The sequence below is a fragment of the Aptenodytes patagonicus genome, chromosome 9 (assembly GCF_965638725.1).
Source record: "Aptenodytes patagonicus chromosome 9, bAptPat1.pri.cur, whole genome shotgun sequence".
NCBI lineage: Eukaryota > Metazoa > Chordata > Aves > Sphenisciformes > Spheniscidae > Aptenodytes > Aptenodytes patagonicus.
In genome coordinates this window covers 21,726,775-21,739,171 of record NC_134957.1, presented here as the reverse complement: position 1 = coordinate 21,739,171, position 12,397 = coordinate 21,726,775, and the positions used below count along the sequence as shown (strand labels likewise).

Genomic DNA, 12,397 nt, shown 5'->3' with positions numbered 1-12,397 from the left:
TTCTCTCTCTTTGGCTTCTCCAATAAACACATTAACTTGCAGGATGACTTGATGGATGTGGTAGCAAGTATAGATTTATCAAGGAAAACCGTGAAGAGGATCCGGATCAACTTTGTCTTTGCTCTAATTTATAATCTCATTGGAGTTCCCATAGCTGCTGGTATGTGAATGTTTCCCTGCAGTAACAAGATTGTGCTTAGTGAGTAGAAGATTGCAGTGATTTACTATTGTGTGGCAGAGTATCCATTTTCTTTATTTCTGACTGTCAGTAAGTGCAGAGTTCTCTGCCTGGGGACGCTGCAGTGGTATATTTGTGAGCTGTCCTCCTCCCACGTTATGGCTATTATGGATACATTCAGCACATCAAAATAAGTTTAAGATAAAAGGTTTATTAAATGAGCCTGATCCTGTGAACAAGCAGCTTACTGCAAGGCGGGCGAGACACGCCTACCTCTGAATTTCAGACTGCGTAAGTGACACATACAGCTGTATTCACCTGTAGGCTCTAGCTGAGATAGAACACAAATATTTATGTATTAAATATTTGTTGTTTAAACTAAAATCCTATCTTAACATTGAAATACAACTAAAATTAGACAGTTCCTGTGAAATTGTATGTGTTTCTATGAATAATGCTGTGTTCCTTCTCTGAACTTACTGCTATTTTCTCTTTCTAGGTGTCTTCCTGCCCATTGGTTTGGTTTTGCAGCCCTGGATGGGATCTGCAGCAATGGCTGCCTCCTCTGTTTCTGTTGTGCTTTCTTCGTTGCTGTTAAAGATGTGAGTATGAACAATTTTGTGGTTTGCAATTTGGATTTGAAGCTCAGGTCTTTCACTCTGAGTGGCAGAAAGTAAGTGTGGGACTAGGACAGATTTCAAAGCTTTTTGAAGAACAGTTCAGGCGGGTCTGCGTTTAGCAGCAATTGGTTTTGTTCTTGCTCAAGGAGTCAGTTGGTCCAAAGCGCTTCAGACAGTGGTGCTTAAAAATGTCATTTCTAATGTGAAGAGAAACGTACAAATTGGAAGTGTGTTCAGAATGGAAAATTCCGTAGTGGCTTTTGTATATTTGTGAGAAATCTTGTCAGGACGTGCTGGCTTCTGAGACAGTGCAGCTGTAAACACCACACTGACACTGAGGATTGTTGCAGTAAGTAAACCAAGCTGCCGCGTTTGTCACTGCGTTATTGTTCCTTACGCCGCAGTTAGGAGAAGTGTAGCAGTGTGCTGGGAATGGTATCTTTTGCTGTTTAGTTAACACACGAGGTTTCAGAAGAAGGAGAGTAGAAGAGTTGGTAAATGATAGCTGCAGTGGTCCACTCTCAGTAGATGCATTTTGCCGATGTGTTTTGCAGATGCTCAGCACCACCGAAGCCGTTAAATACTGAGTGATGCCTGTGAGCTTTACCTGTTCTTCTGCGTCCTGGTCAAAAAGCACTGAATTAGCTTTCGGTTGTACAGTAGCCTTGCAAAATCTGAAACTTTCATCACTGTATAATCGATCAAATTATAAACGTCTCTGGCTTGTGCATGATCATAGCACGTAGGCTCGTTTCTTTCTGTATGTTCGTGTACTTTACTTCCACCTGAGATGTATTGTCAACTTCTGGTTTTTCCTTCCTTAGGTACCGGAAACCAAGTTCTGAGAAACTCGAGTTCCGGGCCCGTGGCCAAATGAAGCACAAGAGCCTGTCGGAAATCAGTGTCCACATTGGAATTGATGAGACTGGGACAGGCTCTCCTAAACTGAGCTTAATGGATCGAATCATCAATTACAGCAGAGCCTCTATAAATTCTCTGTTTTCAGACAAGCGTTCAGTGAACAGCATAGTTCTTAATGAACCAGATAAGCATTCACTTCTGGTGGGAGATTTTGGAGAAGATGATGACACAGCATTATGAAAGACTTCCCTCTCCCCTCCCACCCCTGCGAAGCAAAAAACCCCAAACCAACCATGAAGCAAAATGAAAAAAACCCAACCAAAACAGCTGTCTAGAAGTCTGTGCATGTACTGATCGTTTCTGGAGGTCTTTTCAGATGTATTTCTTCTTTAGTGTAGAAAGCTAGTTTATTTGCAGGTTTTTTTCCAGGGTCGGTCTCTGTTTGTTGGGTGTCTCTTGTTTTTTTGGACTTACCAAAAATAATGGTGCATGGGCTATTAATGCTTGCAAAGAGGGCTGTGGTCCCGTTCCATGAAGCTTGCAGTATGGCTTTTTTTTTTTCCTTTGGCAAAATGTCAAAATACAATTAAGGAAACTAAGGAGCCAGAAACTTATTTCCCAGCCTTATAACGGGCTACTTTATGCATAGTCAAGTTTAGTACTGTGTTAAAAAACTATAAATTAGTGCATCTGCAAACTACTGAAGGTTCTGTGTTTGCAGACAGATGTGCCTTACTTCAAAACTCCCAGGACCCCTCTTGTTTCCACAGCCTGCCTTCTACCAGAAATGGTTCCTCTCAAATGCCTTTTCTTTTTACAAACGTCTGGTTCCAGCTTTTCACACTCCCAGCTTCAAATCCTCTCGCCATTTGCGATCTGGATTCCTGCGAGGCGGAATAACTGAGAGGTTTTGGGTTCGCTTTCTAACATCATGCCCGCATTTAACTCTATACATCCGTGCCCCAGGACACTCCTGCTACTAAGATTGTCGGCTTGAAGGTTGAATGGGTTGGGAGGTTTGCTCATTCCCAACCTCTCCTAAGCCAAAAACTCCTGCAACATCTGAATACGATATGAATGTGATGTGGTATTAGCCGAAATGTTTAGCTTTTAAGAAGGCAGCAATGTAGTTAAGTGCTCACTACCAATATCTACTAGCACTCCTTAAATGAACCAGAATAGTTTGGACGGTGTCACGTAGACTACCTTTAAAATCTTTACAGTTCAGTCTTTGCAGATATCTAACACCATCAAAGAATTTATTGTGTGTCAGATACTGCACTAATACCAGTTGCTTGTAAAGGTAAGTTAAGCGTCTGTATACCAGGAATGGTCCAGAATCCACTCCAAAGATTGATCCAAACCTCCTTTGCTTGGGATGTTCAGATCCAGGCTTTGTGAATTAAGACAGTCTTCACTTGTTACTGAACTGAAATATCAAAATACAGGTTTTGATCATTAAGTCATTAATATTAAAAATATTCTCAATGAGAAATAAAGGTGTTCGTCGCCCAGTAGCTAGCTACCTGTTTGTTACTTAATAAACCTTGTTCTTTAAATCCTCTGCTGAGACAGCTTTCTAAAGCAATTACTAGGTTTGATAATGTTGAATTACATTAGGAAATAGAGCCCGTGGTGTAAACATGTAATTCCAGTTTGTGCTTGTAGAGGAGAAATACTCCGTTTGCAGCATGGTAAAGAGATCTCTGTAATGTTCCGATTTTTAACTTGAAGTCTGATGTCAGTGCATAGATTGTGTATGTAAAAAGTCACGAGTAAATAGCTTTTGCGTTTTATCTGAGAACTAACAGAAAAATCCCAGTGTATAAAAACAGAGTTGCGCTATGGAATATGTTGTTAGTAAATCAGTATACTTGTTTTATTGCAGTGAGGAGAACACCATAATTTGTTGCTGCCACTAGTTTAAGAAACAAAGTACTTCTGTTGCAGGATTTGGGTTCTTAATATCTCTACATGAATACAGATTATTTTTTTAAATTAGATTATAGCTCTATGTATGTATCAAAGCGTTAAGAAATGCTGAGATACATTACTGCAAAGCCATTCCATAAGATGTCGTTCTCAGTTTTCAGCAGCAAAGCTGTTTCTCACAGAGCAGATAGTTCCCTAAAAACTGTTTGATCTTATTACGATGGTGTTTTAGTGCTTCACGACCATGCAAACTGTTTCCAAAGACTTCAGTTTTCTTGTTTATCCACACTCATTCTCGGTGGCGTTCTTGGCAAGATTCTGCAGATGAGAGGGAAGCATTCCACATATTTTTGTCTGGATTGTGCTGACGGGTGGTCTTAACTGTGCAGTGAAGACACAAGGCAGATCCCAGCGTGCTTTCAGGTGGGAGTTACACCACTGCAAGTGCTGGTCTGGCCCCTGGTTACGGTATATAGGGCATGTAAATGCCAGACATCATGCTCTCACTGCAGGAAATCGAGTAGTGACTTAGGGTTAAATTCCTGGTTGGTAGATAAAGCAGAATGAAGAATTTGTTAAATTATTTCCAAATATATTTTTAGAGCACTTTGGCTTCGACCTTTTGTTGTCCAAATTGTGCGTAGGTTGAATGCTTACAGTGCAATGCTGCCTTTATCACCAACTTTTTCCCCAATACAGATGTTTTTCTAGGCTTTTCCATTTTCTATGAAACCCAGTATTTGTTCCAGTTATAGCAAAATAAGGCTACTTTTCAAAGCCAGGATACTTAATGAGGTGCAGAGATGATTATCGGGGAATAAGGAACAGTAAAACGCTGGCTGAGAGGGAACGGGATAGCAGCTTGTAAGCACAGTCGGAGGATCGAACTCTAGAGAGAGGAAATAACTAAGCTAAAGACCCGTGTTAGCTCAAGAATGAAGGGCTATAAGGTGGTTGTGATAAATCTAGGCTTGAATTGAGATGAAGCGCTTTAACTAACAGCTATTAGGTTCCGAGACAGCTTCTGTTAGAGCTAGTATGGGTGGAAAGCAAAGTGCTCTCACGTTTCTGAAAGAGGCTTATATGAAGCGATGCCAGGAAAAGCAGCGGTCAGGGCTTACTGACCCAGGAAGTCCCTTTCAGTCCAGTTTTCCTCTGTAGGAAAATCTGTCTGGAGTTGTCGTTTGAACTTGAATTTAATACACGCTGCGTTTGAGTAATGTATAGCTGATTAAGAAATTCAGAGTCCAGATCTTTGAAAACAGGTTGTCTGCCCAACGTCCCCCGCCCCCAAAGGTGTGATACTGACTTACAGAATGTTTATCTTGTGATTAAAATATTATATAAGGTGCTTTTATGTTGAAGAACCAAAATATTTTTCAGTTTGAATGTATGGTGCAAGTGAAATAATGTGGGAGCCAAATGTTTTCCCAAATGTACATGTTTTAATATGTAAATATGTTACTCCTGTTGGAGACAGTTTGGATTCAGGAATTTAAAATATCGCTTGGAAACACACGGTTACAAATGAAACTGTATTACTAGTCTGTCTATTTTATTGTTTTCTGTAACTAGCTATTTATAAAACCTGTGCTCTATTTAAAAAAAACAAAGTACATATGCTTGAGGCTTTAAAAACTGCTCTTTGAATCTTGCCAATAAACTTTTAAAAGAGTAGACACTTGAAATTTTATACAAAAAAGAATGTGAAGCTAACAAAACGCAATGGAAGCAAGCAAGCATTTTTATTTATTAAAAACTGTCTATTTTTTTTGCTCAGAACTTCTAACGAAATGTTTTAAACGAGACTTTTTTATTCAGTGTTGGTATGAAGAATGGAGAAATGAATACTGCTGTGGAACATTAATTCAGTGCTGTTACGTTTCTTTACACCTAGAAACATGTAGTCTCACACTTCCTATTCTTTTATGGCTGTGCCTCCATCATTATAATGGCAATTATAAGCTATATAATAAAAATGTAACATCCAAAGACTGTTTTAAATCATGTTCTATGATCTCCTTTAAATATTTCTTTTGCTGACTTAACAGATTCTACTGCCAGCTGCGCAAAATCTCTCCCTATTCCTTCCTCCGCGCTGTCCCATTAAAAGGCCAAACGTGGCACCTCGGGGCCGTGATGACGTCGGATTGCCTTCCAGCAGGTTGAAATGTGCACGTGCAGGATGGAGGTTCTGCAGGCAGCTTTGTGTGTCACGTGCACTTCATCCTCCCCAAGTGAGAGCGATCTGGGTGAAATGGGAAAGGGGAAGCGCTGTTGCTTTTTGGTTGTTCAGCAAAAGGCCGAGGATCAGGGTTTCTTATGTGTATTTCCAGCTCTGCTAAACTGCATGGCCTTGAGCAAGACACTCGGCCTGCGTGAAACTGTAGGGCTGTTGGCAAGTGGTGTTAGTGAAAGTTGGGAAATTGTGGAATCATCATGTGAAGAGCATCACCATATTACCGAACCGTGGAGTAGCTGAGGCTGGAAAAGACTGCTGGAGGTCATGGAATCATTGAGGTTGGAAAAGACCTCTAAGATCATCGAGTCCAACCGTCGACCCAACCCCACCATGCCCACTCAACCATGTCCCTCAGCACCTCATCTACATGTCTTTTAAATACCTCCAGGGATGGGGACTCCACCACCTCCCTGGGCAGCCTGGTCCAATGTTGAACCACTCTCTCAGTAAAGAAATTTTTCCTCACGTCCAAAGTCATAGTCACATAGCCGAAACCTGTCAAAGCAACCTCTTCGGGCAGTCTGTTCCAGTGGTCGGTCACCCTCACAGTAAAAAAGTGTTATGTTAGGATGAAATTTCCCGTGTTTCAATTTGTGCCCATTGCCTCTTGCTCTTCCACTGGGCGCTGCTGAGAAGAGTCTGGCTGAAGTGCAGTGGTTTATGCAGTCACTCCTGTGTCCCAAAGAAAAGTGCCAAGCGTGAAGGGGTGGGGAAAATTCAATATGAGTGCTCCTGTGTTCTTCTCATGGAGATAGCCGGCCTCCCATCCCCAAAATAATCATTTAGGTCAAAATCTAGCACAAATCTGCCAAAGCCTAGATGCTATCCCGAACAGCGTTTGAAGCAATGAGGAGCAGCAACAGAAGGAGATCTCCTTCTTGGCTCCCCAGCTGGCCTTGTTAGAGGAGGGCCTGGCTGGTCCCCAAGTTGTGGTCTCTGATGGCCAGCACATCTCCCGGGGGCTTTCTACCTTCAGTTGGTCAGGATAGAAAAAAGGTGTGAAGGCTGAATGGGTCTTACATTTTTGAGTTTTCTAGAAGCACCTCTCAAGCATTTTAAGTAAACAATGACTGAATGCCTCAGTACTCCTTTGAGCTGTTATTTTCATTTAAAAAAACCCAAAACCCGCTCTGTCCAAAAAACTTCTCGTTCCCTGTGTTTGCCAGGCTGCCTCTCCACCATGCCTTGCGCCTCTTCACAGGTAGATTGGCCAGGCTGGCTTCTGGAGTTTCATGATGCAGTTTTTATTGTATTACCAGAAGAAGAGTGCCTTCTTGATTTCCCCCCCCCCCCAGGCTTGCTCAGGCCAGGGTCCTGCGAAGACCTGCTCTCCCCCTCCGGACCTCAGCTCATCTGCCTAGCGCTGAGTTGGCCTCACTTGGAGATAGTGTGGAGGTTTTTAGATGCTGCATGATGAAGAGCTTCCCTTGTGTCTCCTCCTTCAGTGTCTGAGATGACTCACTGCTTGGCTAGAGCTGGATGGGCAGATCCTGCCGCACTGGGGAGCGGGCTGGGGGAGAGAGTCCACGAGGCTGCGCTGCTTTGGAGTGTAAACTAGGAGGCGAATACCTGAGGCTAGCTCTAAGTGAGCGAGGCGTGGGAGATCCCATGGGCTGTACAGACGTGTTTAGCGACCGCTAACTTCAGGCACAATGAGTCTTTGTCTTCACTAGCTCTGCTGTTGCGTAGAAGACGTAAGTTTGCATTCAAGTCTTTCCGAGATGAAGAATTTTGCTTTCAATTAAGACACAACCCTATAATTTCATCATCTTGGACTGACTTTCATTGGCCTAATATGCCCCAACAGGTGTGGAAACCTACAGCTTTTAACACTTGTGGTTTTGCAAATGCAGGCTTGTTGCACAGAAATAGTAACCAGAACATTTAGGTTTGTTTAATTTAGGCCTTTAGTTGTTTTGGGTTAAGAGAGTGTGTGGATCTTCTTGTTTCAAATTAAACAGTCTATTTTAGCTATGACTGAATTTAAAAAAAACACAAAAATTCGCTAGAACTTTTTTTTGCATATATACCCAGCTACAGTTTTGCAGCAGATTCTTTAGTGAAAGTGGATCAAAAGCACCTCGCTCTGCAGCCTCGGGCTTCTGTCGCTGTGCACGGGATGGACACAGTACTTACCATGGAGCTTGTGTAAGGGAAGTTTGACTGAAGCCGTAGTCGGTCTCCCAAGGTACAAAACACATCTCGGCCTCAGTTAGGATAAGATCAAACACTTGTTTTCTATCACATTTGTTTTTCAGCAGCTTTATAGTCACAAGGCTAAAATGGAATAAAATAGGCTATACCAGTGAAAGTGTATTTTGAGATCTGGAAAATCTCTATCTTTTGAATCGCGTAGAAAACAGCTTATTTTCATGAGTCAATCCAGACTGGCCAGCCTAGCCGCAGTGTCACGGTACGGTATCGCGCATCAGCAAGCCAGGCCTTTATACCCGCTGCACAGAACACAGCCACGTATCCAGATTATCTGATGTCACTGGTGGTGTTAAATATCTTCCTTAATTGAAAGTCTTTTGTCTTAACACACAATAGCGTTTCCCTTGTAAGCTGCACTTCCCACATTCTGGCATCTTGGCAAGAGGAATACCCGACTCAAGTTACCCTGATGTGGAGCTGCACAGAAAACTCACCAGATTAACACATCTGGATCTTAAGATTATCTCAGTTGAAGGTTCCATAGTTTCAGGGAAGATCACCGATTAATCTGGAGGACCCTGATCTGGATTCATTGAAATGTCTTACTTACAACAACCTGTATTTTAAAAAAACATTAAAAGGAAGAGCCGGGAAGGATTACAAAAACCAAAGCTGGAGCTGGTGAGAACATATGGGATTTGTGTTCATGTAAACTTTAACCTTCAAAACAGTAGTCAGTTTGTGGGTATAAATCTTAATATTTTTGCCTAATTTGTCCTTAAATTCCAATGCTCTTGCCTGGTAATGCTCACAGTGCAGTGAGTGCAGAGGCCCTGCCTCACCCTGAAGGGCCGAGAAGTTTGCCAGCAGGTAACTCCCACCTTTTATTTAGGATAAAAAGGCGAAAGCTAACCTTGTGCGTGCACACTGTCACAAATCCCTTGTAACTTCTCTACCTCTAAGTCTTTGCTAATTCCACGGAACCACAGCTGGCTGATAATTTATAGAGTACGTAAACGAACATTCCCTGCCATAAAATGCTCGAGTTCGAAGTAGGTTCGGTCACCTACGGAGGTGAACTCGGTAGACATCCATGATGAATGCAGAATAGCCCAAAAATAATGACATCCCCGTTGTCCGAAAGGCCTGATCTGCATGAGCAGCAGAGCGCTCCGAGGAGCTTCTTCCCGTTGGTAGTTTCAGAAGACAAAAGCCAAGCGGAACTGAATCGGTGCTTCCTCCCGTCTCCTCTCTTTTACGTGGTGCTGGGATGGCTCTTCAGTGGGGTGTCACCTCCGCAGCCTGCCTACCCCAGAGCACCCAAACTTTGGTTTGTGCTGTAAGAAATCGCCCTCGTTAAGGAGGTAAGAGAGAAACTGAGGAGGAAAAGACAAGGTCTGCTTATTCCTTCAGCGCCCAGTGGTTTGGGAACAAAGCAAATTACAAATTAACAAAGCAGACTTGTAAGATCCAAAGTTTAAATTAAGTGCGATTAAAGAAATATATTTAAACATGATAAAGTGGAAAGCCTATGAGTGGATCAGGTAACTAGAAATAGAGAAAGAGCACAGAAAGAGCACCTGACAGAGGTTTGGGGAGGGATTTTCTCGCCGAGAGGCAGGAAAAAACCCTTCCATTGCACCTTGCAGGAACCGTGAAACCACGGAGAAATATTGGTAGAGCATTAACATTTCCTAGTGAGTGCTCACCCACCTTCCCCTAGAGGGCCCTGTTTCTTAAAAAGTCCAGAAACAGCGTCCGGTTCATAAAAAGTGGGGGTGCTGGGAGGGCTCCTGGGCTCAGGAGGAGGCAGGGGGGCAGATGCCCCAAACCACTCTCACTTCTGGTTTATTCCGTTCACTGAACGCACAGTTCAACAACAAATCTGTTGGGAGGGTGTAACAAAAAGATTTGTCTTTTTATTAGTTGGCGATTATTGTTAGACTGATTTGTTACCCATTTTTTTAAGCAGGCAGTATTAAAGGTCTAAAGCAAAAGATAGGAGCTGATTGCATTAAAACAGATAAATGTGCAGTTAAGATTGATGAGGGGACTATGTCTAGTATTTATATTGAATATCAAAATACATGCCCCAAACACCATCAGCTTTGATTATCCAAGAAAAGTCTGTATTACAAGTCAATTCAATAGGTTTTAAATAATAATTTTTTCTAAAAATCTTATTTTTAAACTGCGGTATTAAAACCCCATAGTGAAATATGTGATACATGTGTAAAAGCCTTTTAATATAAATGGTCCTGCTCTAGACTCATTCGGCGATGCTCTATTTCTGAAATCTAGGCACATAAGATTGAGAGCCAGCATTTGGAGGGAGGAAAAAAACCCAGGCTGTTTCTCCGACTCCCTCCTGAACTTCTTCAGTCTCTCCCTCTCTCAAGAATGCTCTCTACATCTTTCCTACAAGCTACCTGTCCTTGAAAACTGCACTACTGCAAGGAGAAAAGAAAACTTAGAACTTGTGCTGAAGCCTGTTTTTAAGTAGAAGCTTTAAAATGCAGAGGGTGGTTATAAAAGCGGGAAGTTTCTGAAGACTGGATCATGCAATACAGACGAAGATGCAGATTCTTGGCCTCCAAACCGCAGCTCTTCACTCTGATTCATATAAATACGCACGCCAGGGCACCAAAGCCCGTGATCTGTCTAAACTTGCCACAACCCTATTCCTTTTGGCTAAACGAAGCAGGCAGGCTCACGCAGGTGAGGGCTATGTCGGCCTAAAGCACAGCTTCTGTTTCGTGTTCCTAGAAATGACTTCCTAGGGTGGTTACAGGTCTAACACCAGATCCTTGGTTTTTTCATTACCAGCCCTTTGCCCTCCTGGCTTTGTTGTACTGGTTAATTTAAAAGTACAGGTTTTGAACTGTTTGCATGGGCTTTTTTCTTTAAATATTTGCAGTATATTCTAAATATTTCACAACAGGAGGGAAGGACAGAAAGGTGACTCAAGCGTGGAAATGAGCTTTGAGTCTCGAACACGTGTCTGCAATACTTCCCCTTTCTTTGTAACTTCTTTATAACGCGCAAATTCTGGTGCCCTGGCTATATCCCATCTGGAATTATGTTCTGCCACCGCAAGTTCTCGTGTGACTCCCTGCCTATTCCCCCACCTCACGTTCTTCACCAAAAAATGGAGAAAAAGCAAGCAAGCATAAAACCAGAGTACACCTTATGTTCATAAGGTGTTCATATGGCTGCAGTTCTGCCCAAAACAATAGATCCTTATAACTGCCCTAAGCTTCTAATTTCAGATGACTCCAGACTTCTTAAGCAATATTCTGCTGGCCTATTGGATGTATACAGTTGTGGTGGAGTTAGTCCTATTGAGTCCTACTGAACCCTGTTCTTGCTGGGGTTTTTAAATTTATTTTTATTTATGGCTTGCCTTAGTCCTTTATTCCTGAATGCTCTCTTCTAACTGGGGATTAGCAAGTGTCCCCCCGTCCCCTCTCCTCAGTCAGCTGTGGTATACAGCTATCTTCCATCTTACATTACTGTGGGTGCCCAGGTTACTCTGTTCGTGCCACGCACCGTGACATTTCTCCTTCATACTTTTTTACCCCTAGGAGATGGCATGCAAGCTTTTTAAAATAAAGTCTTGTTCTAATGACTGAATCTATTTACCGGGGAAAGTAATAGGTGCTGCAAGGATGCGGTTGTGGACTGCAGCTGAAAGGAGCCTTCCTTTCTGAGTCAGCATCAAGGAATTTAACTGTTGCCTTTGAAGAACGCAGCACAGCACAAAGTAGAATGGGGAGAAGGAAACAGATTAATTTCAGAACAGTTAAATAGTTACAGCTCCTCTGGATCTGGAGTACCCCTTCCTTATCTTCTTACCCGGAGTCCCTTTAACGTGAGTGTTTGTTCACCTGCTCTCTGTTGCGCTTCAGGCTCTGCGGGTAAAAACGGCTCTCAGCAGTCGTGCTTGTGTGCAGGCGGTCCCCACTCTTGAGAGGGCTCTTTTGCCGAACAAACCCTGGAAGAGGATCTGAAAATGGAGCACTCCCAGATGCTGGGAAGGCTGGATTCAGGCCCAGTTTAGGATTTGACTCTTGGGCCTTGGTGAATGTTGTATTAGCATCGATACTTCCAGATGTCCCTGCCCACCGTGATGCTGCAAGTGCCATCCAGGTCCTCTGGGTTAGAAGGACCCTGCTGGCTATTGCAAATTCAGGGCTGGTTTACTAATTTGCAGGAGGGGCCCTTGGATACGCTCCAGATTTACTCTGCAGTCAATATTGAGACCGTTACTGGACCTAATTTAATTTGAACCCTGATTGTATGATTTATAGCTATAGATGATAAAATACGGTGACATACACTGATAAACTAAGGTCTGGTCTTCTCCGTCCTAATAGGAGGTGGCCTATCAGGTGATTTCACATCTCCTAT

General features: G+C 42.7%; 1 protein-coding gene across 5 annotated transcripts in view; it reads left to right on the top strand.

Annotated features, from left to right (window-relative positions):
• ATP7A (ATPase copper transporting alpha) overlaps positions 1-5,583 on the top strand; it is a 32,108-nt gene extending 26,525 nt beyond the window's left edge. For all 5 annotated transcript variants that reach the window (XM_076347415.1, XM_076347412.1, XM_076347413.1 and 2 more), the window contains 3 exons: positions 43-160; positions 678-780; positions 1,623-5,583. In XM_076347415.1, the coding sequence (XP_076203530.1) occupies positions 43-160; positions 678-780; positions 1,623-1,899 (498 nt within the window). In that variant the 3' untranslated portion in view covers positions 1,900-5,583. The remainder of the gene's footprint in view (positions 1-42; positions 161-677; positions 781-1,622) is intronic.
• The last annotated feature ends 6,814 nt before the right edge of the window (positions 5,584-12,397 follow it).